General features: G+C 38.7%; 3 protein-coding genes across 7 annotated transcripts in view; 1 reads left to right on the forward strand and 2 right to left on the reverse strand.

Annotated features, from left to right (window-relative positions):
* Window positions 1-209: 209 nt before the first annotated feature.
* nadkb (NAD kinase b) lies at window positions 210-10,952 on the reverse strand. Of its 3 annotated transcripts, none has more exons than XM_026373913.1 (12): window positions 10,921-10,952; window positions 9,124-9,417; window positions 8,934-9,017; window positions 8,406-8,535; window positions 7,421-7,529; window positions 7,228-7,313; window positions 6,798-6,900; window positions 6,455-6,627; window positions 4,469-4,568; window positions 4,103-4,260; window positions 2,731-2,813; window positions 2,487-2,646 (listed from the first exon to the last, which is right to left on the reverse strand). In XM_026373913.1, the coding sequence occupies exons 2-12, from the start codon at window positions 9,414-9,416 to the stop codon at window positions 2,487-2,489; spliced, it is 1,479 nt and encodes a 492-aa protein (XP_026229698.1). In that variant the 5' UTR covers window position 9,417; window positions 10,921-10,952. The 3 variants fall into 3 exon arrangements, with proteins under 3 accessions (XP_026229696.1, XP_026229698.1, XP_026229697.1); XM_026373912.1 differs by having other exon boundaries at window positions 9,124-9,420; XM_026373911.1 differs by lacking the exon at window positions 10,921-10,952 and having other exon boundaries at window positions 210-2,646; window positions 9,124-9,416.
* gpr160 (G protein-coupled receptor 160) lies at window positions 9,417-15,744 on the forward strand. 3 transcript variants are annotated; one of them, XM_026373918.2, is made up of 2 exons: window positions 9,417-9,446; window positions 14,705-15,744. In XM_026373918.2, the coding sequence occupies exon 2, from the start codon at window positions 14,739-14,741 to the stop codon at window positions 15,663-15,665; it is 927 nt and encodes a 308-aa protein (XP_026229703.1). In that variant the 5' UTR covers window positions 9,417-9,446; window positions 14,705-14,738; the 3' UTR covers window positions 15,666-15,744. The 3 variants fall into 3 exon arrangements, with proteins under 3 accessions (XP_026229703.1, XP_026229701.1, XP_026229702.1); XM_026373916.2 differs by lacking the exon at window positions 9,417-9,446 and adding an exon at window positions 12,086-12,169; XM_026373917.2 differs by lacking the exon at window positions 9,417-9,446 and adding an exon at window positions 12,107-12,169 and having other exon boundaries at window positions 14,708-15,744.
* A 1,314-nt stretch (window positions 15,745-17,058) lies between these two features.
* skila (SKI-like proto-oncogene a) overlaps window positions 17,059-27,791 on the reverse strand; it is a 33,342-nt gene continuing 22,609 nt past the window's right edge. Inside the window, exons 5-8 of the mRNA XM_026375092.1 lie at window positions 26,755-26,897; window positions 23,515-23,879; window positions 22,714-22,944; window positions 17,059-21,423 (exon numbers count right to left, since the gene is read on the reverse strand). Coding sequence (XP_026230877.1) covers window positions 21,169-21,423; window positions 22,714-22,944; window positions 23,515-23,879; window positions 26,755-26,897 — 994 coding nt within the window. The 3' untranslated portion in view covers window positions 17,059-21,168. The remainder of the gene's footprint in view (window positions 21,424-22,713; window positions 22,945-23,514; window positions 23,880-26,754; window positions 26,898-27,791) is intronic.

Raw genomic sequence — 27,791 nt, forward strand, 5'->3', positions numbered from 1 at the left:
TCAAGTTTGAAGCAACTCTAGTGCCAAACACAACTAATAATGATGTTATGCATGCTGATTTATTGTGCAGTTGATTGTGAGAGCGAAGCGTGCATTTTGTTAATTCGTTCACTTTGTAACTGCAGTGTCAAACTCCTCAAACCTTTTCACAACTTTGACAGAATAAAGAGCAAAAAGCACAGGATCAGGCTGTTAGTGTGTAGATACAGTTTTTTTTTTTTTGGTCTCAGTGAAAGCGTTTAAAGGTGTTCGCACTCGTTTTCATACGTCTCATCTCGCACAAGCCGCCGTGTGATAACAGCGGACACGCTTTGTGAACCCACCTCCACTGACCAGACCGCATTTCCAGCCGGTAGCTGGCGGCGAAGGCCGAAGCTGTTCCTTCACATTATCTTCTGGCTAGAATAGTTGCTGTTTTTAGTCATAGTGAGGATTATATTTAAACATAAAAGAATAGAAATGTATCATTTATATATGGATTCTATTGCTATATCAAATATATAGACAGAATACTTGCAGTCTAAGAAAATATAAAACAGCTGTCTCCTCCCTTTTTTTTGTATTAGGAGTCATTAGTTTTATTACCCAGAGTGTGAGATGCTCATCTTTGTTTGATACAATACGATGAAGTGTGCGCTCGATGCGTAGAGATACCATCTGGGATTAGAAAACAGTGAGAATTTCCTATACATCAGCATCTGTGTTCATCTTATTTTACATTTGTCACCGTAATGTTGAACTCCCCACATCTGTATTTCTCTCAATAACTGTGATCAGTTATTAACCTGAGGTCCTAAACATGATCTGATGTGGAAAAATACTGTTGTCACATTTTAGACACACTTTCTGGGCCTTTTTTTCTTTTGCCTAAAACCGACATCATCCACCATCGTGTTGTTTGCTTTGTAATCGATTTCTCTCTCCCCCCTCCTAAAACGGACAAAAGTACATCTCTGCGTCCCGAGTTGCCAGTTGCTCAATACTGGCAAAACAATTTCACAAAATAGAAAAAAAAAAATCTGATTGTGACTGTTGCACAGTATCGGTCTGTTGTATATTGTAGTATTATTACTCTCTATGCTGCTGCTTCTCATCGCACATTTCTGGGGGAAACAAAAGTGAAATTGTTAAACAACCATGTTTTATCTCTGGTCAAAAACTGTGTCTTTTGATCGCCTAGTTGTCCACATTTGGATCAATATCATTCTGAAGACTGTCTCATGCAATATTGGAGTATAATTTAATACAATTGGATGTCTAGAAATATATATGTATCTTATCATTGCAATAAAAATATACAAAGCACACGACTGTCATTTTTTCTTAGGGTTCTGGCATCATCAGCGGTTAAATGATACAGCTGCAACAATTAATTGATTAAATAATCTACAATCATTCTGATAATCAACTTTAGAAAGTTTTGATGGATATTTTCTGAGATTATTTACACAATAACAATAATAATAATAATTAGTTGATTACATCATTGGCACAAAACTTTAAATTTGACATATTATAACATGCAGATTTTATTCTCACTTATTCAAACTTAGTTTTATTTTGTCATAAGAATTTATATTTTCATTATATTGCTATTAAAAGTCTTACATAACCTATATTCCTACAAAATAATTGTAATACCCTGAATCGTACAATATTTATTGTTTATCCATCCACAAATAGTTTTTTAAGCAAAAATGCCAAAAATCAGATGGTTCCAACTTCTTAAATTAACTAAGCATATTTGGGATAATTAACTGCATTAGTTGGTGCAGTTAATGGTGAAAGTACGTTATTTATAAATGTTTTATACATCTTCTACGTATTATTCTGCAGATTAAAATTAACTGTTATTATCTGCCCTATATCAAATAACTACATGGAGGCATGACTCAGAAAGTTTGGCTTCAACCTTCAAAGGTTTTAAATAAATAAAATCATTTTAGACTTAATATTAGAAATTAAATTAGATGTGTGCTGCAGTTTCTTATTTTGACAATATATAAACATCACATAAATATTAAACACATTCAATTCACTCATCCTCGAATCTTGTATATACACATTTACACAAACATGCCCATGCTAATTTTAGCTTTATCTGTGTATTTCTACCTATAATCATTCTACTCACAGATTAAAAGCTAAATTCTAAAGAAAAGAGTTTTCAGAATTTGCAGGAGAAGCATTAGCATTAGCGTTCATATTTCACATCTTAGAATTATGTAATAGTTGAAGTGATGATTTTTCATTTCTAGGTGAGAAACATGCGACGCCTCTGTCTATAAAACACTGTTTAAGTATGACTGTACAAGCCATTCATAGGACTGAAGTAACACTGATTAGGCTGTAGACACAGACCGTCTCTCTCACGGTGTCATAAAAAATGCTTGTAGAAGTGACTGTGAGGTCGTCTCAGAACGAACCTGGACCCTCAGTCTCACTCACTCAGCTGCTGAGTCTGGCCGATAAAAGCACTTGGAGAATCAGTTTTCTGTGTCTGATGAGTCTGAGACGTCCGCTAGACGGGCCTGCCTCTTGCGCACGTTCCAGTGCAAACACTGAGCCAGACTTTCGAACCAGTCGTACACTAGGTCATGACAGCAGATAGATGGCACCGGGTAACAAGATGTGGTGATCTTGATGCTGTTGGGAGAGAAATTACAAATTACTTACTTACTTACTTACTTAGAAAGAAATCTTTATAATGATACATGTACAGTTAGTTACCAGTCTCCATGCTGGATCTCCTGTCTCTTCCTGCCATCAAATGACACCCAGGCTGTGTTTCTGGCATCAGGGGACAAGGTGATCTGTTTCAGGACACAGGAGGACAAACTGACTCTCTGGGGACTGTGAGTTTCTGGATTTTATAGCATCTATTCAGTAGCTGTTAAGGTATTTAATCTACACTAAAGCAGAAGAGTGACACTGCCATCTGATGAGCCACGAACGTAGCTTGGCTATAAACAGCTGTCTTCTCAAGATTTCAGTAACACACCACAATCTAATCAGTTAAGGTAAGAACAAATAAGTTTCTACTATGTATTGTTTTTCATGTAGTAAGCTTATTCATTTGCAAAGATTTTTATCTGATATCAGCTTGAGCTACATGTTTTAAGGACTTGCAGCCATTTTAATAATGATTTGACTTATTAATATGCAAATTTATACAGAAAGCGGCTTCACAATCTAATTAGTTCTTCTACTGTGCAATGAGTTCCTCTGGTGTGAGTATGACATTTTGACAAGTTTCTTGTGATTCATGTCTCACAGTATGATGGTACAATGTTCTGCATACATGCACAGATGGTAGTGGGACATAGAAATACATGTGCTGTATTACAGTGATTTTTTGCTAAAATAAGTCCTCAGCTCAGAGTGTGGTGAGGGTCTTAAATATTACTTCACCTCAGAAGAGTAAACACATATGACCATATTGATGATCAGTTAAACATTAACCGATTGATGATTGATGGAAAATGTTCTTGACAACTAAAATCACCTTTTTAGAGTTTCAGTTAACAAACAGCTCAATGAAAACTGTGAGTTTATATATGATGCCTACACTACAGTAAGATACTGTGATACACTTCTGTGCAGTGAGCTCAGGACAAGAAACCACTGGTTCAATCAGATAACAACCAAGTTCAAAGTGCAACAGAGTCGAAAATGCTGGAACCAACCAGTCAGCCGTGGAGCAAAGATACTACATGTGTAATGTGTCAACAAGACAATATAATATACATTCAACCATGAGCCAACTCACAATATACTAATGTCTGATTTGTTCAACCAGTCCAACTTTACTTTAAAAATTATTTCAATAATATTTTCTTTATACTGCATAATTGAAGACTAAATGTCCATCTTCCTTTGCACTTAAAAAAAAGAAAAAAACTTTTCTACCCTTTCGTTCTCACATCTCTTGAAACAGAAACACTTTTTTGATAGCACTTTGCTTTGATGTTGTATCTTCTTGACTTAGATTTTGTTTGCTTGCCTTGTTCCTCACTTGTAAGTCGCTTTAGGTAAAAGCGTCTGCAAAATGACTAAATGTAAATGTAAATGCTTCAGCTTTACTACTCGTTATTATTCTTACCATGAGCTCCACTCCAGCAGGGACGACGATGGGCCTGAAGGAGAGCGAGTGTGGGCAGATGGGGGTGACCATGATGGCAGGTACGTTGGGGTGGATCATCGAGGCTCCTGCTGCAGCTGCATACGCCGTGCTGCCTGTAGGTGTGGACACAATCACACCTGGGGGGCAGAGACCATACTACTTTAAAATATTTTCTTCACTTTAAACCATCTGTTTTATCTGCTGTAGCTCCAGTCTGAGAAATGAGTCACTTTACTTTGTTATCTTGCAGAGTCTGTTTCAGTTTAGGTAGAAATAGAAAGAATAGGCAGAAAAAGTTAAGAGAAAAGAGCAGCACCATGGAAACAGGTGTATATCTGTCCTTACCGTCCCCCTGCACTGAGGTGATGAGTCGTCCATCGAGGTACAAGTCCACATTAGACAGGTAAGAGGACGGTCCTCGATCCACCACCACCTCATTCAACACCTGTGTAACACACACACACAATCCACTAACCTTTAAAATTGAACCTTCAGTAGTTTTTGATCTTGATTTAGAAAATCTAAATCCTGTTCGGGAATATTAATGGCTTTGTACAAAAGATATCTGAAGTTAAATAGATTACTGTAGTACCAACTGCAGCAAAGACTTTTTAAATCTATATACTAAATTTTATTGTTATATATTATATATTATATTATATTACATATTTATGTATAAAATGTAATCTCTTCAAAAAATGTGCTTGTATAGTGGGTTCCTGCTGGTCTAGGAATGAGTGCAAGTCCAGTGGAACAATTATGTTTTATTCATATCCACATGGTGGCGCTGTGCATCCTAAAAGCCAGTCTTGTAATCCTTGGTCCATGGTCTAAACTTGCTTCACTGAAAGGTCTTCTCTGCTTTTTAAGATACCAGCTAACAAACAGGATTTAAAACTAAAACCTTAAAGAGAAAACTACACTGCTAATGCATAATGTGGAATAACCACTGTGGATTTAATTATTAATTTAATTATTATGCATAGCCCCATACACTCTGGAACACAATGTGTTCAACAAGTAAATCCTTTCCACAGACTAAATTTAGTCAATTCAGTCAATAAAAACAATAAATAATCTGTCAGCAAATGCTGAGCGACAGTCTGGTACATTCCCACATTACAAAACTACAAGCAGAGCAAAACGTTGGAGTGCAGTCAAGCAGCATACAAATAATGTTCCACACTTCAGTCAGTCTCACAAAATACCGCAGCGCTGAGCAGTGATGTCTGGCAGATGTACTGACGTCAGCTGAGCACAGCGCGTACATCCTGCTGGACACAGCAGACGTGATGTAATGTGAGGTCTCACTACGGTAGAGAGACCACAACAATTCGTCACTGTCTTTTATCGATGAGCTGAAAAAACCCAAGGGAGGGAAGAAAGAGAGAAGAGCTGCACTGAAATTGACAAACTGTAGTGTGTGTGTGTGTGTGTGTGTGTGTGTGTGTGTGTGTGTGTGTGTGTCTGTGTGTGTGTGTGTTGTTTAGCTAAAATGTGTGTCAGACCAAGAGCGTCAGAGCTCATTAAATATCCATTCAGCTGCACTGTGGACGCCATGATCTCCATGGCAACTGGCTAAACAAAACTTCACAACATCCGACCTTCTCTCTCGTATCAGCTTTATTATGACTGTCGCCATGGCAACACAGCTGATGCTCGCTCACCAAGCTGAACAGATGTACGCACACAGAAACACGGCTGGGATGAAAAAGAACCAAGACATTTGCACATAAACAGTCGACCTCCATCATCGTTCTTGGCATAGAGCGTTTATTTTAGGAAAAAGCTAAGACGACAAAATGCAGCTGGACCAGCCCTTGACCAAAAACCTCCAATAACTATAAAACCTTTCAAACTAAAATAAGAACAAGATGTCTCTTCATCTTAAGAACAGTGAGGATCAGGCCAATGAGTTTGATAACCGCTTAAAAAATGTCAAATCCCATTCAGTTGATCCTCAATCAGTAATTTAAGCTTATTTCATGCAGAGACACTTTTCAACCTGGAACTGTTGTAATAAATTAAATTAATCTCCAAGTCCTTTAGTTGGTGACTCAGGTAAAGTTCTTAAAATGGTTCCTGAGCCACTGGAAAAGTTACTGAGGTGCAAATAAGCTATCAACTGCATTGTGTATTTAAAAAAAAAAAACACCAGTGTCCTGTCAACAATTCTCTAAATTATCAGCAAATAATAACGCAAAGAAGAAGATCTCAAAGTAAGGCTTTTAAACTGAAAGATTTATACAAGTTTATTTGATCAACGTCATCAGTCCAGCAACTTGTTGGCTCACTGATCACTCCAAGATGTTGCGTTAACTTTGACCTCACCTGTAGCTGCAGGGTGACCTTGCCGGCCTCGCAGTTGGTGTGTCTGTGAGGAAGTCCGTTTTGCTCCTGCTGCTGCGGTGTGTCTTGGCTGTATGGCTGCTGGCCCGTTATCTGAAGCATGTCCTTCACCACCTTTACCTTAAGACGACTGCGCAGAGTGATGGCGGCGTTGCCTGAACACCCATGTAAAGATGTAAAAGTTACCACAAAAGTAAAGATGATCTAAGTTTGGTCTTTCAAAAGAGAAAGTTTTCAGGCTTCATATATTTAGTGTTTATATTCACATAGAATTGACTGCAACATTCAACATTAGACCAGTATTTGACATTAGGCTGCACTCTACCTTCAAACACTTTGGCTATTTCTGTCTTATATGACTCAAACTTGAAGGGCGTCAGGAAACCCAGAGACCCGAGGTGAAATGCCATAACTGGAGGGACGCTGCCCTACAGAGAGGAAAAACCACAGTCATCAAAGTAGGTCTGACTGGAGATTCATCCTTCTCAAGGACACCAGTCAGTGCCTGAATCAGTATCTGCCTCTAGTACAATGCTGTTTTAAAAATTTACAAGAAAGTATAATTTTTAAAGTAAATATAAAATACAGTAACATCACATTAAAGTCCATACTAATCATATCATCATTAGTGAGTGTATAAATATGAAAGAAGCTTGGAAAAGAACATCTGACTTTCCGTTTATTAGTTGATCTGGTAAAAGCCGTTCATAGTTCAGTTGCACTTTATTTAAGAAACAAAATTCCAGTGTGGCTACCTGGAAAAGAGAAGAGGCGTAGAGCAGAGTCCCGTCTCCACCTAAACAGATGATCAGGTCTATGCAGTCAGAGATATCATCGTAACCTGCAAGCAAAGAAAAACACCACTTTTTGAAACATGGTTATTGTTTTATTAATCAGGTTTTTGCTAATATATCAGCCTATGACATGCAGGACACACAGGTGTCTCACCCTCTCTGAAGGTGCAGAGCTGATTGCGGATGGATCCAAAGGCCTCGTCCTTTGACAGCGAAGCATCATCAGCGACTCTGCGTTCCACGTACACCATCATCTGCTTCTCCTGACACGCAAATGGATGGTTTAATTTAGTGAGCAGAGCACCAACATCTCTCCAAAGCACACTTTCCAGAATATAGTTCAGAATGTGGCAAACATGTAGGTTTACAACATCCATCACATGAAGCACAGTTTTGTTTTGGAAACGTAACTAAAACTCATAACTCTGTGAGACAAGACTAATGTGAGACATGTCTGGAGTATTTCCTGGATTGTATCACAAATGTGTCTATGTTTCCTTTGACAATTTGTTCTGGGATATTTTTTCGGCAGGAATATGACAAGTGTGATTTATTAAAGACACAATCTGTTCCTGGTAATAAGAACAATAATGTTATCCAGACATTTGAGAAATTATGACACAAAAAAATCATTGAATAACTGTAATTGTGGGAATTAAGTGTTTGTTAATGTGGAAGGAGAAATGCAGTCTGTTTAAAATATAAAATAATGTTAATAATAGAGATATTATTGTGTATTTCATGAAGAAAACTGACATTTCAGGCATTTCAGCTCTTTCTCAGAGATATCAGATATCAGATCACATTGACAACAAGAAGATACAAGTGATTTAACCACCAGGAAACCAAGACCAGGAAAATCTGTTATAAATTTACAATAACAGCTCCACATTCTGGGAATACTAAACACCACTACACCCATAAATCTGTTTTGGCTGACAACATGTTTATGGTCTTGCAGACAAACATTTATTAACATGTATGGTTAACAAGAGATAAGACTTATGTATATTGTTTTTAATGGTAAACCTCCCTCCTAAACCACAAATGAACATACTATAATGTTCATATTTTCAAAAATTAATATATCGGCTATACAGTAATGTATACAACAATGTATAAACATTGTGATTCTGTACCTCCACTAGAAACCTGCAGAGTTCTTTAAAAGGCTCAAACAGGCTCTCATCCCTGATTTTCCTGATGACAAGTACATTGACCGGAGGTTTATTCCAGGTGAGCCGCTGGCTGGCTGGATCCTGGATATGCCTGGAGTATAGACACAGAAACAAGTAGTAGAAGTAAACTAACACGTAAACATACATAGCTGTTCTGACTACCTGATGCCTGTATTAGTGGAATCCAAATTCCATCTATCAAATATTTTAATCTAAACAAACAGTTTGTCCCATTTACCTTTTGTCTCTCTCATCCTTTTCGTGGTGAATGACAGGCATTTTACAGATAATTTCCTCTATGTGTGTGTGTGTGCTTTCCAGTCCAAAGCAACCACGTGACAATGTGTATCTCTGAGCCATCCCCTCTCACATTATCCAATCACAGTATTTTATTTTATCTTATCTCGCACAGTTACACAAGTTTTTCGGTGTCACTGTCCAACAGTTTGTACACACAAAGTTCGAATCGCTCAGTACCCTAATGCTTACATGACTGAAGTTGGGTTCGGAAGAATACAGGCTTTGGGACCAAAGTGAGTGGCTGGGTACGGTCCATGTAGAAAGTGGGCTCTCCTGTGAGAATAAACAAAAAAAGGAGTCAAGAGGTGTCACCTTATGTCCTGGACAGCAAAGCTGTGTCACTGGCATGTCTATGCAGCTGGCAACCTGCAGTGCAAACCTCTTAGGTGAGCTTTCTGCTGTGTCGGTCGCTGACCCAGAGGGCTCCAAGTGCTCGTGTTGGCCTGGCAACCTCCGCCACTCGATCTCCCAGAGCAGCTGTTCAGGACCATCCCCCCGCCGCTGCAGCCTCTTCCCCTCCCGCCGTCTCCTTGGTGACTTGGAGGAGTGCTCCCTGTGCTTGGAGGGCCTGGCTGACTCTGACAGCTGACCAGTGGAGTCTGAGGGTCGCACCATGCCTCTGTCTGGCACTGCCAGGGCCCCAGATGATGCACTTGTGTCTGAATTCTCCATTCTGCTGGAAAACAATTTCCAAACTACCTAGTAAGGCAATTTTACCAATTCATAGAAAGCAATCAATCTATAAGATGAACAATTTTAAAGTAGACTAAAGAGCCATTATTATATGTATAGTTTCTCCAAGAAGCAGGTAATCATACGCTTCCACTTTTTGCACACCCTGTGTACATTTACAGTGGCAAGAAAAAGTATGTGAACCTTTTGGAATTTCATGGTTTTCTGCATTATTTGTCATAAAATGTGATCTTTATCTAAGTCAAAAGTATTAACAAATAACCATGAAAACCTCACTGTGAAAGGGGAAAAATTATGTGAACAACCCTGAGTGACAGCCAAAGATTTGAAGGCATCATTGGAACTGGCTAACATCCGTGTTTTTGAGTGTACAGTAGATAATACATTGAACTAGCTGGGTGTCTATGGGAGGACACCATGAAGGAAGCTGCGGCTTACCAAAAGAGCACACTGACACTCCACAGCAGTATTGACAAAATGTTAACCAGTTATTAGTAATTAATTCAAAGGGTTCACATACTTTTTCCACTATGTCTGAAAGCACTGACTATTAAATTTTGTGCTATCAAGAAACATAAAAAACAACACTTTTCGCTTATCATAAAAATACATAATCAATTAGATAAGCCATATGTCAGGCATTAAAGACTGTGTCTTTTAAAAGGTAAATATTTTGCAAAAAAAAAAAAAAAGATCACTATAAGATCAGCTAGTAATTTCAGTCCTAAGGCAAAGTAACTGTGAATGATTCGCTTAAAGAGTGTTTTATAAAACACTGCAACTAATAAGGCTCCAACTAATGATTAGTTTCTTTATCAGTCTAATTAATCTGTTGATTATGTTCTCTTACAATAAAAGTTTGAAGTGTTCTTCACAATCTGTGTCATATTTACTTTATTTAGATTCTTAGGTAACTCACACTTATTAATCTATTATCATGGGAATATTTACTTTATTTTTAGTATAAAATCACATTATCTAACTAATAGAAAATAGAAATCCATCTGGGACCAAACCTATAGGTCATAAAGCCAAGTTCTGCGACTTTCCATGAAGCAATATATTAGTTATTATATACAGCTGGTTAAAAAGCTACAAAACCAAGGTCAAATGAATTTATACCTGCCTGTAATGTTTACCTTGGCCCCGGCTAGAGTGAGATAACACTGTACTTGGTGATAAGAAGCTAACTCAAATGGCAGAAGAACAGCTCAATAACACTCACTAACATTTACATCTGGAAATTTTATCAGTCACAGCTGAAAACCAGTGGTTCTGTTGACAGCTAACGTTACCTAGCAATAAAGCTAACTCCTAGCCGGGCTGAATTCGCCGAGAAACAGAGCCCAACGAATCATTACTGTGTCACACACAGGAAAACATGCTAACACAGATACTAGTGTATCAATGTTAGGTGTTTAGACGCTATCAAACATTTATTTACAAACAGACATTGTCTGCAAAGTGTAAAAGCTTCACTTACAAACACTAGTTAGGCGACAGGAGGAAGTGACGTTTCACCGGAAAGCCGTGAGTGGTCAGTTATAGACACAGCGCCACCAGCTCTAGTGGTCAGAGCCAGAATTACATCAACACAATGAAAACAGGTGGTAGTGGAGGTGAAATGAATGTAGCTATGAATTTATAACTATTAACAAATGAAGATGATCTAGACATTCCTTGTATGTGCTGAGGATTATCATCTAGTGAGTACCTGGAATGCCTTTTTTATAGGAAAGAAAAGTGAAAATCTGAGTTGGTCTACAGTAGTCATTGTCTATATATGTATATATGTATGTAGTTGTATTGCAATGATATCCAAATGCATGGTGGTAGCTTTATCTAAAGATTTTGGTTTTTCTTAAAGGAGCAAGCAACAAAGAAAACAACAGCCAGTAAAAATCAGGTGTGTCCAGTTGACCGTTCAAGTCATAAATTCACAGACAACACTCATTACACATTATCAACTGAGTTTAGTAATGGTGTTATATACAAATATTTCTGTATACAGTTCAAAAAAGTAGAACGTAGCCATCGCTGACAGAAGGAGCAACAAGTAGTAGTAACAATGCTCATGTTCCTCAAATAAGTCTGTATTTGCATTATAATTGTATCAAATGAATAATCAAAAAGATTAAATAGCAAGTTAATAAGTAAAGTAAATTGACGCAATAGGACAAAAATGACAATATTTATTAATACATAAATACATTTTTATATAATTTCATAAATGTAATTCATTCAAAGACACACCTAAACACAGATTTTTAATGGGGTTGGTCAAAGCAGAGTATTTAAGTTGACTTTGTGATTAAGATTGCAGGGTTAAAACTGAAGCCTTTGGTAGTTCAAAACAATCAGTGCACCTGTAACATGATATTCTGTCTCAAGAGTATACCAGAGCACCTTTACATCAAAGAGCACAAACATGTGTCTCAGCCATTATTACTGCGTTGTGGTGGGCTTTAGGACATATTTTTGAGTACCAAAAAGTAAAACTAACCAGAACTATTTAGATAGTGGAGTAGTGAATCCTCCTTACTGAACTTCCTTATTCATAGCTGTTCTATGTGTTTACATTCACTGGTTTTCGTTGCTAAAACCACGCCTTCTAAACAATAGCTGTTTGACAGCAGTGCGGCGCTGGAGCAAGATCCAGCTTACCTGAGCAGCTCCAGGAGGAATTTCACACAGACATACACGTTTAACGTCCGGTGACTGCACACACTCAGGTAATAAATATAAAGGTAAATGTGTGTTTGTACATGTTGTCTTCATACGCCCTGCTGATCTCTTAGTGTTACGGTGATTGAGAAAATCTATCTACAGGTCGCTCTCTGCAGCACTGAGACATATTCTTAATTCATTTGCTTTGCTAATAATTGCATCATAAGAAACAGGAAATGCAATAAAAATAAAAACCCATGTGGCTGCTGGATACAGGTATTAATAATTTTGTTCATTTCTATTAACTCTTTTTCTTCAATAAACTACAGAGAGACTACTATCAGAGAGTCATATAAAATATCAAAAGTAAAAGTGTTATTAATATAAAAAATTGACCCATATTTCCCATTGTTATTGCTGTTGAAATATAGACGACATTTTATTGTTGTACCTGGTTGATATGGAGACTAACTTATCAATTTTTATACACTGTGAGGTAGTTTAAGTTGTTGAACTTACAGTTCTTTGTAATTTTTAATGATGATCATGTTTTGTATAAAACAATAATCTGCAAAGTAACTTGTAACTACAGCCGTTGAAAAAAAGAATAAAAAGTACAATAATTATCTATAAACTGTTGTAGCATTAAAGAGCATAAAATAGACAAACTGAAACACAGAATTATATGTACGTACAGTGATACAGAATATGGAAAATGGGTTCATTCTACTGTTGTATTTAACATTTGTATGTTTTGTTTAAATTTGCTTTAATTTAAATATTTATACGCCCCAGAGAATGTTAGGAGACGTGAGCTTTCTATCCTCTACTGGAAATAAAATCAAGTGTAAAATATGGATAAAACTTTACTTTAACACACAAGTTTTCCCGTTCATCATATACACCTAGCTACGGTAAGCTGATAAGGAAAGGTACAGGAAGTCATTCCTGCAAACCGCCAGCAGCCATCACCCTGTACAATGACTATATTTAGACAGTGGAGAGCTCTGCTTCAACCTATCCAAACCATTTAGTGACATATAAATTAATTAATTTATTATATTTTTCTGTCTAGTTCTGTTCGATATGTATTTTATTCCTGCGTTATTCCTATTATCGCCTGAGTGTGTATGTATGTTTCTCTGTGTAATGGCAACTGCAACACTCAAATTTCCCTTCTGGGATTGATAAAGCATCTATCTGTCCAAACCTGTCTAAACCTGCAATCTGATACAACAGCCCTGCAACTTTAACTACTGTAGTTACTTATTTACAGTGCTGTGCACATAAACGTACTGCACAGCAAATAATCCAGAAAGACCATAACTTCTCACATACAACATTGTAAAAAAAACTTCTGACCTTCCGACCTGAGCTTGACAAATAAAAGTAGACAGCTTCTTAGAACAGTTTTTACAATCATGCTGAGGAAAGTGCTCACCGGAAATGAAGGACATTTTACTGAAAGTGTGATCGATGGGTGTGATGGGTGTGATTTTTAATATTAGCATAACAACATATTAACATAACATATACACAACATACTGCATTTTTAAAACTAAACTTAAAAAATGATTAAAATCGGATCATGGGAAAATTAGTTGTTGTGCTTGTGACACAGATTTACACCGATGGAGAAGTCAGTATTGTTTGTTTAATGTGCACTATAAATAAATAAAACAAATAAATAAATATATGTAGCCAACTAACATGAACATACTGTTCATACAGTTTGTACATACATGGCTTGGTAACAGCATTTGTGAAAAATATATATTAGTTAGTGTACCTTGGATGTTACCACTTCTGGATTTCAAAGTTCAGTTTGGTGGACTCAGTTTATTTGTAATAGTACCAAAAACTAATGTCAATTTTTACTATTATGTGAAGATGACATGTTACATGTGAAATACACAGAAAACAGAAGGAACACATTAAAGAGTAAGATTAGGACTATTTTGCATGTTTTTTTTTTTAATTTTCTTAATAAAGGCCAGCTAGTAGCGCTGAACAGGTAATCGTTTTCGAATCTATATTGCAATTTAATAGAACACTTTTCAACCAGTGATGCTGCAATCTAAAAGACTCCAATCTTACATTAAGAGCTGTTCCCATGGGCTTCACAGCAGCAAGAGGTCAGACCAAAGTTGTCTGGCAAAGGTGTGTCCCACAATTAAAACAGCTGAAGGGCTAGAAATTATCCTTTCATATTAATGGGAATCAATGTGCCATTGGGAAACCTTTTCTGTGGTTCAATAAAATTATATCCATATCAGTTCATGTATCAGATTCAGTCATTCATATAATTTCACAGGTGGACCTGGTCTACATGAAAGAGCAGTTTATATGATGATGGTATCCTATCTAATTATATAAGCCAGAAGAAATAGAATTTACGTAAGCTTAAGCTTAAAATGTTTTTATGTCATTGTTCATGACTTGTTTCTGCTGCACCCATGGGGCCAAAAAATCATTATTATTATTATTGCAGTTTTAACTATGTTGCTTATTTACTCATGAATATTATATTTACAGAGAAACACTCATTTCAAATGTTATTTCTTCATATCTTAAATTTAAAAATATTTTTTTCCTTGCAGCAGCACAGACACCCACAATGGTTTGGATTATCTGATGCACTCCACCAGAATACACAGCATGAACACCTCCATTCCCTCCATCCTGTTCAGTCTGGGAGGCAAATGCCTGCTGGATTGGGTCCTGGTGTTTTTACAGAAGAACCACATCTGCAGCAGCTTCATTGGGGTTTTCAGCGTTTCCCTGGGTGTTGTCGATACCACACTGACTCTCATCGTCAGCACCATTCATCTCCACAGTAATGGACAGTTCTTCCTGTTTGGCTTGCAGCTGACCAGATACCACATATGTTTGCTGGTTCAAATCGTAGGACAAGTGTACAGTGCTCTACAGTTCCCTCTTGTTGTCATGACTGGTTTGGACCATTTCTGCACCATATCTCAGAGGTTACAACCTGTCTCCTCCAGACCGAAACAGACTGTGCGCCTATTTGTAACCATCCTCCTATGGTTCCTCACTGCCCTCTACATCTTCCTGCTGTCTGACTTCATTCCTGTCTTGGAGGATGTGTCTCACTACCAGATACATCAGTGCTGGATCTTTCACACCTTTCAGATCCTGCAGGTTGCCGTGCTGCTCTTCTTGACTCTGGGATATGCAACTTTGTATACTGGGTTCAGTGCACGATTAATAAAGAAATCTTCTCTGGATGACCAAATTACAGACCAAAGTAGAACTGGCTCAAGAAGAACTGTTATTTCCCAAACCCTGAGTATATTTCTGAACACTTGGGCCATATTTCTTTTTTCTCTAGCCATACTTCTCCTGCTACCTGTGGGAATACCATCATACCTGGGCTTAAATGTTGTCTGGCTCTGCTTTCTAAACAGCTTCCTCATTGGAGTTGTTTTATGTGTAGTCCATCCAACCTTGCACTTAGCACAGGGCTTGGCAGCAGTTCCTCCTGACAGCTTCTGTGACTGGAGGTTTAAATTTAGCCTGGCTGCAGAGGACAGAGCATGACTGGAAAAAGCAAATGTATGCAGGACACACATCAGAAGAAATTAAATTAGATAATAAAACCTCAATTGTTTGTAGCATGAGAATTTTTTTCCACCTTGATAACAGCAAAGCTCAAGTGATAGGGCCTATACAAAGGTGCAAGTACAAATGTTTAGGAAACACAGTGCTCACCAAACAAATAAAGTAAAATGTTTCTGTGCTTCATAGCAGAACAGAGTAGTGTGCAGTCCATCAAACAGACAGCTGCTGCTCAAACATTCACAGATTCTGCAAAGAAACAAAGAGTCTGAGTTCAGTACTGAGTCCAGCTTTACTTTCATTTTCAGCCAAAATACCAATATTGTTTCTTCTGGAGAATGGTTGAATGACTAGGCATGGATGGATAAAGCACATAAAATAAAAGGCAACAGATATTTGTTATAACAGTTAAAAGATTATGGTACTGTTAGGTTATGATTAGATTATGGTCTGTAGTTTGTATCCTACAATAAATTGTCTTTCCATGAATTAGGTCAATCTCTTGTTAGATAGGGTTAAAGCTAAAATTCATCTTGTTTTTTGACATGCGGTGTATTTTCTTAATGTTTAGGCCTTCACTTTTGTATGTGCTTTGTCCCATGGAACCAGGTATGTTTATTTTTTATTACTGAAAAGTACTATAAACAAAATACAGGATATAATGCATCTACAAATATCAATCAACAAATATCTTTTACATTTTGGGGCTATGATTGTTTTAATCAACATAGACGGATAGATTAATAAAACTTTAGCACATACCTTCCTCCATAAATCATTTATTTAAATTTGTCCAATACTGTGACCAAAATCTCTGTCAGTTGTGCTTGGTGCTAATTAGCGTTAGCATTTTCACCTTTATGTGAAGATGACTGTTAAAACTGAAATAAGGCTATTAAAGAGGAGTTTTATCATTTTAGTGATTATTGTAAAATATCAAAATAAAGAAGGGAAGTTTTGTTTGGGAAATCATTTTCAATCCAGATTTGAATTAATTTGAAAGGTCTCACTCTACAGTGGTCTAATTACAGAAAACAGATTAGGACTAAGATTAGGACTATTTGCACTAGGAATTAATCTGTTAAATAATTATATTATTTAGAGGAGATTTCATCCAACTAAATTTGGGCAGTTTTTCAAATACAGAATTATCTAAATTGTTATTTATGTATTGTTATACATTTATTTACTGTATGTTGTAACCTGGTTCGCAAGACACAAACTTGCCCCTTTTTACGTGTTGTACATTAATTATGATACTGAGCCACATCATAGGTAGACTCTCAGTGAGTATCTTGTGCAAACTTGTGTTTTAAGTAAATTAAGAAGTTATAAGGACAAAATTGATGTAATAAGAGATGAGAAACTCAAGACAGAGGTTTGACACTACAGAACTTTACTTGAATTTGATCCAAGTTCATTGTCTATACAGAGTATATTTACAAAATCTGAAATCAGAGAAGGGCAAACAAAAAAACAAACACTAGATACAACTGAGGTATTAGCTAAAAGCATTTACAGGTATGTCATTTACTAGTAAATATCAATGATGATAAACAGAGATGCAGTATTTTCTGCTTAAAAAACACCTTTCTATATCGCAACATGAGGTAGGAGAACAGTGTCTCGATTCATGCAAGAACAAAAGTCTCATCACACTGTAGTATTGGCAACGTAGTATGCAATGGTCATACACAGACACTGCGTTTCATATTTCAGAACAGCACTGAGAAGGAAAGAAAAAGGAATCTTTTTAGCAAAGCCATGAATATATATATTTTTTCAACTATAACAGGATGTGTATGAAATAAAACATACTATTCTTAGTAACCACTGTTGTGTTTGATCACTCACCAATGCAGTCATACTTCCTACTTCTGCCTCACTGGCATAGAATAATTACTGGCTGACTGCAAAGCGAACCATCTGCAACAGTTCAAAGGTCACCTTGGATTTGTGTCCTACTTTGCTTCTTGTATGGGTATATAAATCCTATATTCAAACGTGTTCACATGTTAAAGCCAGGCGTCTTTACCCTTGTTTTAGTCAGATGGGCAAATTTCATACTTGTAAAAATTCTGTACAAAGCATATCCAAGTTCTTATAACACTGCAAAATGCAAAAAAGGCCCAGCACACGGCGTTATAAGGGATTTTTCTCCCCTATCCTTTAGTCCTTTTTTCATTATGATGTACAATTACAGGGGCTAAAGAACACCCTCTTGTGTATAAAATGCAAATTACACAAAGTAAAATGACAGTATTTTAGATTTATGCTTATATGATGAATTAAAAGAATATTTTTGTTTTCGGTTCCGCCATAGAGGTAATTAAGTCAATAACTAATACTGATTAACTTTTGAGTGACTTTAACACATTCAGACAAGGATATATGCATTCAAATCAGATAACATAACTACACATCCAGAGCTACATGAGCAAGTTTTTTTCTCTGTCCCTTTTGAAAGCTGTTGTTGTGCTTCAGTCAGACACGGGAGGCCAACAAACACACAAATACTAGCAAACTAGTTTCCAAATCAAAATAGGCTACACTTGATGTTCTTCATGATCTGACTGTGGCATTGTATTTATCCAAACTCTGAACCAATAACGATATAAAACTTGCACATGTTTAATGTTCATGCATATGAGTCATTTCAATAGTTTTTGTGTGATGTAGGGGAAAACATCTTTTCATTTTTTTAACAATAAATTGATTGATAGAGTGGCCCAGTGATACAAAATATGAGGGGCAGCAAACATGCAAAAAACCCTTTTTTGTTTGTTTTCTTTTCATAAATGCATTTTTTTAAACAAATGTTTTTAATTTACATGTAGCTCAGGGGAGCAGGTTTAACAAAGAGGGGGGAGAAGCTTATAAGATTACAAGTTAAACAGTCCATCAAGATTAAATCCACAAAAAAAACAAAAAAACAAATGCATCAGTTCAGAAAAAGGGGGAAAGTGTCTAAAAGTATTATTTTCCTATTTCACCTTTGCCCTGCATTATGTCTCAGTAAACCATGCATTTCACTTCTCCACATCTACGAGACAAAAGTCAAATTCTGATATCTGCAAAGATCACTTTTTAAAAAAACAAAGCAAAAACCATTTAGGCCATGTGAAGCCTTAGTTCTGGTCCAATTTATATAACGTTTTGAAGATTATTAATATAAGAACAGTTAATATATTAATGACTACTGTATTTACAAAGTGAATATAAATCTTTAGTTAATACGTTAAATATTTTCTTTAATAATTTCAATAAAGGTTTAAATGGAACAACAGTAGAGTGTACATTTGCAGCATGGGTTTGATTTAACTGGCTTGCACCTGCACCTGTCCTTATGCCTATCAACAAACCACAACTGTACTCTGTCCAGTCTTTAAATTCTATTATTGTAAAGGGAAGCTGTGTAAGAAAATCTGCATTGAACAGGATGGAGCACAGTGGAATGTCTATTAATTTGCATTTATAGCAGATGCATAAAAAAAGCTCAGAGTTTAGCCGAGGCCAATCCCCTTCTCTTTTTTAAACAACTATTTACACACACAAGCACACACTCGCTTACAGGGATCTCCTTAATGGCAATAAAAAGCGCTTTTGCCTAGCAACTGACACAGTAAAAGTCCTCTCTTCCTCTGCCTGGACGTCTGCTCACTCTCCTGACCATCTACAAAACACTGCACACCCCAGCTCGATGTGGCGCTGGAGATGGATGGACGGGTATGTGTCTATGCGTGTGTGAGTGATGGTGGTTCTGTGGGAGTGGAGAAAGGAGGGAGGTTGTTGAGATGGGGAATTCTGTACAGTCTCACTAGAGGGTGGGCAGAGGCCCCCCAGACAACAACGCTGCCCCTATTCTGGCGGGACTAAACAAAACGGGCTCCCTCTCTGCCCCCAGCGTCCGGGCCACCCAGCCTGCCACAGGGGAAGACTGCACCAGTCCACTGTGTGTTCCCCTCAATTCACCCCTCTGTTCCTCTCTTTACCGGGTGCTGTTTGTTCAGCCAAGCAGAATAACGTGAAGCCAGGCCCAAATTACACTGGACTAAATGCTTTCACCTGCGACCCACATTCTTTAGATGACGCTCTGACAAACAGGGCGGGGATAAAACCCATCTGCTTACAATGAAGTCAAATGATACAAAAAAAACAAAAACAAAACAGTGACAGACTGGAGCTTTGATCATCTGCTGGGAACGCTGGGCCTAATGTTCTGCCTGAATGCCTGCACAGCACTGACACGATTGAGTGTGTAGGCATGTAAAGATGTCATATGTATTATGGTTACACAGTACAGCTACTGCACATGTGACACTCAGAAATGATACACTGGCTCAACTGGCCCCCCAAGTCCAGACACATTCCTTTCCCATGGATCCTGGAGAAGGAGAGCAGGGATACATGAATAACACTGTTTGTGAGCTTCTTCATGCCAAGCCTGAAAAGAGCACAGTGTTTCCTGTCTAGCCCCAAAGTGGGTGAAAACCACAGTGTTCAGAAGTTTCCCAGTCGAGAGCAAGTGTGCTAGCATACAGTGGTGGAAGCTGTGAGGTCTCCAGTGAAGAGGGAGGGGCTTTAGAGGAGACACTGGGCAGCTGGTGGATCCACCGACAGACTGTTTGGTCTACAACAGGAGAGTCCAGGTGCTGCCCAGCCGAGTGAAGAGGAAACTAGTCTGTGTTAGGAGCAGCTGGGGTCCAAGCCAGACAATCTGCTAGCTAGCTACTTTGTGGGGGTCACACTCAAAACACTCATTTCAAGTTCAGCCTCACTATTGGCTTATATTGATAAGATTTTACAACATCTGCAAAATGTCTCTTTTTTTATACAGTAAAGGTCTTTCTCCTCCATATAGACTTGCTGTTTTAACATATTATACTTTTCTTTCTATGTCTTTTATAAGGAGAAAAAAATAGGAAAAAAAAAAACTGTGTTGAAATGTACAAGCAGTTTCCTGCACTCGCTGGTACTTGTAGATACAGAAAGATGGAGAAGAAGCACGTAACCGGGCGCCATTATCTGTCCGTGGGCACCAACTCACGTGCTAGGTAGTAGCATGAAGCGACGTCTGCGAGGAGTCCAAATTCTCAATGTCAGTGGCTCCAGAATCCAGAAACATCAGGGAGGGGTGGGAGGGTGATAACCGTAAAGGGGGGGGGATAGTGATGAGCTGAGTTTGCCTCTATTCGACCAAACTCTGTGAAGCAGCTGTTTGTTCAATAAAAACTATAAATTATATTAAACGTACATGCCCAAAATATTTAAATACTGTTTAAAGAAAGGGGAGGTGAGCAAAAGAATTACAAAACAAAAGTCAGTCCTACGCTGAAATAAAAATGAAGGCGGCAAAGTTGCACAACTTAAAAACAGGGGAAGTGAAGCTCTTTTTCTAATGCAGGCTGATTTGTTTGTGTCTGTAGAGTTGGCGGGAGAGGATCAGGAGAACAATGTGGGAGGGAGGTGCTTTGAGGGGTGGTAGTTACTTTTGGCCAGCCGCTGGGGCCTCTGAGAAAGAAGAAGAGGAGGGCGGAGAGTGGGCATTAGGGGTTCCGGTGGAAGGGGTAGGAGGAGGAGAGGGGCTGCCTCCCACCGTGCCAGACAGGGCCATCTGCTGCTTGAGCTGGGTGATTGTGCGCTCCAGCTTCTCCCGCGCCTCCCGCTCCCTACGCAGCTCCTCCTGCAGTTCTTGCCGGTCCGCCTCTGCCCGTTCCAGCCTCTGACGGAGCTCAGACAGCTGGGAGGAGACACAGGCATGAAGTCAGATTTGTAAGACATGTTATCACATATACCAGCAGGATGTGATAAGCTTTGGTGTTTATTCTGGATGTAAACACTCTAAAACTAATTGAACCAAGACAATTAGAGATTTCAGAAAATCCTAGCTAGGGCTGCAACCACGTTATTTCATTTTGATCTAATTTGCAGATTATTTTCTTGGTTAAACAGAGTAATGAAGATTGGATGTTGAAATTTAGCCAGCTTGTTTTGTGTCCAACCAAGTGTCCATTCAGTTTACAGCCACATAAACACCATCAGCAGCAAATCCTCACACAAATGTAAATGTATTTTGGCTTATAAAATGTTTTTTAATCAATTGCCAAACTGCTGCAGATTAATTTTATGTTGACTAATTTATCGATAAATTATTGCAGCCCTAATCTTAAATTACCCAAAAGAGACTACACTTTTTTACCTAAGTGGAAAGTACTTGTTTCTTATAACAAATGCAGTTATAGCAGCTAGGCTGTCTAATGGCGCCTGTGACTGAAATCAGACTGGTGAGAAGATTCGCATGTCAGACATATTTAACCTTGTTAACTTCAGATACTTCAAATTTGCAGATGCAGTTATTTCAACTGTTAGTAAAGACTTAAATGAAACTTTTTATTACTTTTTAAAAGGCAAGACAAGCACGTCATTGTGATGATAACCTGGTAAGAGCCAAAGTTGTGACAGATTATAGCACAAACAAGGTCCCATAATTTTGTCTGTGTTTGTGTGTTCACACTCTTCAGCAGCATAGTGAGTCATACAGGACAAGCATACACATAAGATGATTGAACAGGAAACTCTCAATTGCTCAAATACACATCCACATCATAATCTGAAGGTTTTGGCAGAAAACACATTTCAGTGCTCTCAGAGGAAATATGCAGGTGTTGACTCTGTAATATTGTTATTGCGATCTCAGAATTCTTTGACACCATCTTACAGGTATTTTAAAAGACACCTGAAAATCCATTTAATCAACATCCACTGGTCCACTGACAGGTATTAACTGAACCTTGACCTTTAATTTCAATAGATTAAAAAAAATTCTAATGAATTCGCTGATTGTAAATGCTTAAAAAACCAATAAGTATTTGGTTTAAATTTGTTTCCCATCAGAGTATAGCACTGCAACACCTGAGATAAAAAATGGGATATGTTATGTCAACAGCGTATATTTCTCAGTGATGGCTGTTTCAGCTGCTAATATCTGTATCTCTGCATACTGTACATGGTCTTCCCCACTAGTCCATACCTGTGCAGTGTAGTGGGCCTCTTGCTGGCGTTGTGCCCCTGGCTCACAGGCGCAGGCCTGTTGTCGGAGCTGCTCCAGACGGGCCTCCAGCTCCAACTGCTCCTGGCGGGCCTGGCTGAGCTGCCGCGCCTGCTCGCTGTGCACCGCCTCCAGCTCACTGCGAAGCTCCCGCTGTTCAGCACTCAGCTCCCGTAGCCGCGCTGCCTCGCCCCCACGTAATGCCTCCAGCTCCTGAAGACACAGACACCAAGTCAAGGAAAATGACAATAATAATCTGATCCTTCACTGACCCTTGTAGAGAGAAATGTTTTGCATTTTAGCCCCTTCACAGGAGGGTCAGATGTTTGATACCACAAGGGGCTCGAATATCCACTCCAGCTGCTTATGCCACCCTGCTGCCGCAATTCAGAAAAACTCTATATGTAAACTTTGACACAATGAGTCACATAATGGATTTCTACAAAATAGAAATGTTATTCTCCTCAAAACCCATTAGTAGGTTTAAACACAGCAACATAATTCAGCAGAGGGTCTGAACATCACTGTAATGTAGGTCAACTCTATTTCATGTATCCAAAATGAATTTTAACTTAATATACATATGTTATGTATTAGTAAAACAACGTGATTTAGATGAACTGGGGTATTGACTTGTTTTACAAATGGCAGAACCAAGTTTAATGTGTTTGATGTGAGAAATCAAGGGGTCAGTGGAAGGTGAACACAACCTCCACATCCACATCAAGGACACTTAGACTAGACCAGCACTGTCATGGTACAGTTTATCTTGGGCTCATTTACCATTTCTAGCTGCAGCTGCTTGTGCAGGGTGGACTTGAGCTTCTCCTGCTGCCTGCTGTACATCTGCATGATCTCCACAACAATCCTGTCCTTGTCGTCCTCCAGCCCCCCCACCACCTCTGCATCACCACTTGTGGCAGACCTTGTGTCCTTAGACGGTACTTCCGTTATCTGCGACAACAACGACGCAGGAGGAGGAGGGGGGGTGTGGGCGGGGGAGTGGGTGGCTTTCTTGCAAGTTGGGCTGCTTGTCTCCATGGAAACTGCTTGGGTTTGGCATTCCCGCTCGCCGGCCGAGGCAGCAGCAGCACGTTGGGATTTGGCCTCCTCAGCGCCAGCATTGATGGGAGGCGACGCGTGAAGATCTGAGGAGGGAGGAAGAGGAGGATGAAGAAAGAAGTTTAAAAAAAAAAAAAAAAAAAAGGAGGAGGTGGATGAAAGACAGGAAGTGCGAGCCGAGCTGGTGCACATTCCCGCCTACGCTTAGTAACACCCTCGCACAACCTCATAAATGCTCACACCTCTTTCTCAGTGTGAGCGCACACGCAAGCGCAGCATGGCAACAGCCAAGGAACCAAACACTCGCCCACAAATGCTGTGTGTGTGTCTGTGTCTGTGTGTGAGTTTGTGGGTGTGTGTGCGCCCTCAGACACAAAGAGAGAAAAGATATGAATAAAGTGCATTGCATGGGAGCTGCTCAGCTCTGTGTAGGCTCCTCCTGCAGTCAAAATCTGTCTTGTTCCCTTGCTGTGGCCTTTAAGATATACATCTGGGGAAACAGATCAAACAGGCAATGTCATTCACACTCACGCATGTGCACGTGTATGCACGTGCACAAATGCTGCAGTAAGGCATGTGTTTCGGCTAGTAATGACAGTGTGTTTGAAGGTATATGTTTACAGACAAAAGAGAGAAAATAGTGGGTTCTTTACCAGCATAATGTATTCATACAGTATGTGTTTGACAGAAAACAGCATGCTATGTACATGCATGCTTGGCACTACAGACAACACTAATTTAACTGACTTAGGTTGGCATTGTATGTGTACACAGACACTTACACATACACACCCACACGTACATGCTCTGTACAGTGCACAGTACGTGCACACACACACACACACACACACACACACACACACACACACACACACACACACACACACACACACACACACACACACACACACACAGGATAGTAGAAAACACAAATACCAGAGATGAGTCATTTGAAGGTGATCAAAAGGAAATAAGCAGGCGAGGAACAGAGGGCCACAACAGAAAGTGTGAAAGGCACAAAGACAGACATAGAGAGGAAAGTATTCAATTAAGGAAAAAAGAAAAGAGGAGGATGAAGAAGAGCAGGGGGAGGGGGACTGTGAAGGAGAGTGAGATGAAGAGACTTAAAGAAGAAGTCAGCAAGGATGGATGAATGGATGGAAGAGGAAGTGCGGGAGCAGACGGAAGACAGACTCAAGAGGATGAGAAGATAGCTGCCAGGGGAAGAGAGATGAAGGATGGAGGAAGATAGACAGATTGGTTGGAGAAGAAAAAAGGAAACAGAACGCCTGAGAGATATGAAAGATATGAGAGACAGGCTGGCAGTCAGATGTGGTGTAATTATGGCAGGAGGAGACCATTTCTGTGATTCACTCTCTCTCTCTCTATTATATATACACACTTCATTGTGCACATAAAAAACACAGTGCAGGGAAGAGGTCACTGTGATCTCCACCCTTATCAATAGTGAGGTACCCCCAGAGTCTTTATGTGAAGGTCAATGCATGATTATGTGCATCGCCGCAGGCAGGAATGTTAGGAGTGTAAGGAGTGTATGTGTGTGTGTGTGTGTGTGTTGGATAGCACTTCACTGTAGGTTGTATGTTTACAGTAAACACGTGACTCCTCTCTCACTGTGCTACATTACCATGATCTGCATGTCGCTGCTGATTATGTTTCATGTATGTTTACTGCTCACACTTTCTGTATGTGTCATGTATTTATAGTAGACATGTGTCTGCCTGTGTATGTCTAATGTACACACAGTGTTCACAGGAGTATTTATTATATCATCAAATGTCAACTGTGACTGTCTCACTCTGACAGTCCTTTCACTCAAAGTAGATTCTTGTACAATGTTTAGACCAGACTAGAAAAATAACCAAATAATAATCTAAAATATATATATATAATATAATAATAATCCAATATGTGAACCTTAAGTAAAGACTTGTTTGCAAAGCTACTGTCTCTGACGTCAGAAAAATCATAAAATTGTTTCTATTGGTGCTCCCTATTATTTCTTATTTGGTTCCAATCATTTTTTCACAAATCTCAAATTTGACCCAAGGGGTTTGTCTATCTGTATTATAACTAATATTTTATAACATATTTCATAAATATAAAAATAGACTATTATTACTTCTCCTACAAATAATTTACATCAATATTAAATTCTTCCCACATGCTTAATATTCCTATTTGTTAAGAACTTCATAGTATGTTAAGTGTAATTTCTGAAAGTTCACTTTCATCACCTGTCTGTTAATGTAGCTCGACTCATGAGCATTAAGAAAATGCTAACTACTGTAGTTAAGGTAGCAAATGATATAATAGGAAAATTGACAGCAATTTCTTATTCTTTCACCTATTTCCAGCTCTGCTCTTTTCAGTTTTTTCAGTGAATGAACATAATTGTGCAGTGTAAGTTGTTGCATTTATCTCAAAAAAAGGTCAAGTAAGACAGGGTATAATCAAGTTCAGCGTTTGACACAGATGATTATAGCATGCAAACTGAAAAGCTTGAGAAGTGGGTAGGTTCTAAGAGATGACAAAGTTCAGAATATGTTTATGTCTAGAACATTTAAAATCAAATTTGATCAAAAATCAAACTACCTCCTTATAAAGCCCACTCCACAGTGCAGTTCCTCTCTGATCTGCCTATTCAGTTACAGGCCCTTTAGGTCATCTGGTTCAGAGTGTGTGGTTATGCCAAGGGTCAAATTTAAAGTTGGTTATGTGGTTTTTGTTTTTAAATGTTCCTAGTCTGTGGAAAACGCTGATTCCGCAGATTTTGCTCAGACAAAAACGTGATGAATACGGTTTTATTGTGTTAGAGTGGTAGTTTGAATTTTTGCATGACTATATCACGGGTACATAGTCAACACATGTCTTGTGTGTGGTTCAGTGCATTGTTCATCCTTTTCAATACATGCCAACTGTGTGTGTATCATTACTGACCCATGGGTGGCTCATCATGGCCCAGTACTCTGCGGCTGTAGTGGTGTTTGAGCAGTGCTCCGAGCATCTCTGGGCTCATCTCCGCCTCCCTCCGCAGAGACACGTTAGGAGCGACCATCTTATCATATGTGTATAGGTAGTAACTGAGAGAGAGAGAAACAGATACAGGGAAAAGACATTTAAATAATGATCAGATTTATGTTAACCCAAACAAAAAAGCCACTGAAATGCAATTTTTAGTTCTCAACAATCATATAAAGGTGGGGTATGCTCCCAATGTAAATACTGAATCAAGCATTTGCTTTGTTTTTATTATTCAATTCATCACCTTCCAGATACTTATGTCTATGCAGTAAACATCATAAAATGTTATGGACTTTGCAACGGCGACATACACAAAGCAATCTACACACTCTCAATATGGCTCATTTATATTTCCACACAGCTGAATCAGAGTGATAAAGCAAAAGGTAATTTGGTGACTGTTTTAGCCTGTAGTATCTCTCCTTCTGAAGACAGGAGCTGAAAACACAGTGTGGAATATGGATATTTCTTATCATTTGTTTACAGAATCTCAGCATAAACAGACCTTCAGCTTATCACAAATGTCCAGGTAGTGGATACAACTGAGAGAGATAGTGCCTGGAGATGCACTGAAGCTACTGAGCCAACACTATCTGTCTATTCCTGGCTGCACAGTGGGAAAGAAGGGAAGAAGGGAAGAAGAGAAGAGAAGAGAAGAGAAGAGAAGAGAAGAGAAGAGAAGAGAAGAGAAGAGAAGAGAAGAGAAGAGAAGAGAAGAGAAGAGAAGAGAAGAGAAGAGAAGAGAAGAGAAGAGCCCCTCCCCCACCAACAGTCCCCTCCAGACAGAGCTGAGGCTGGAGCTGTGAACTAGGTTAAGCATGACGGCTCAGTGGGGCTCTGCCCGAAAAACGACAGCACTGTGAACCAAGCCTTGCTTCCTCTCCTCTGGATGGAAATGCAGCACTGCCTGCTCACTTTAGCAGGAATATGAAACTCCTTCACAGCAAACACCA

The sequence above is a fragment of the Anabas testudineus genome, chromosome 17 (genome assembly GCF_900324465.2).
Source record: "Anabas testudineus chromosome 17, fAnaTes1.2, whole genome shotgun sequence".
Taxonomy (NCBI): Eukaryota; Metazoa; Chordata; class Actinopteri; order Anabantiformes; family Anabantidae; genus Anabas; species Anabas testudineus.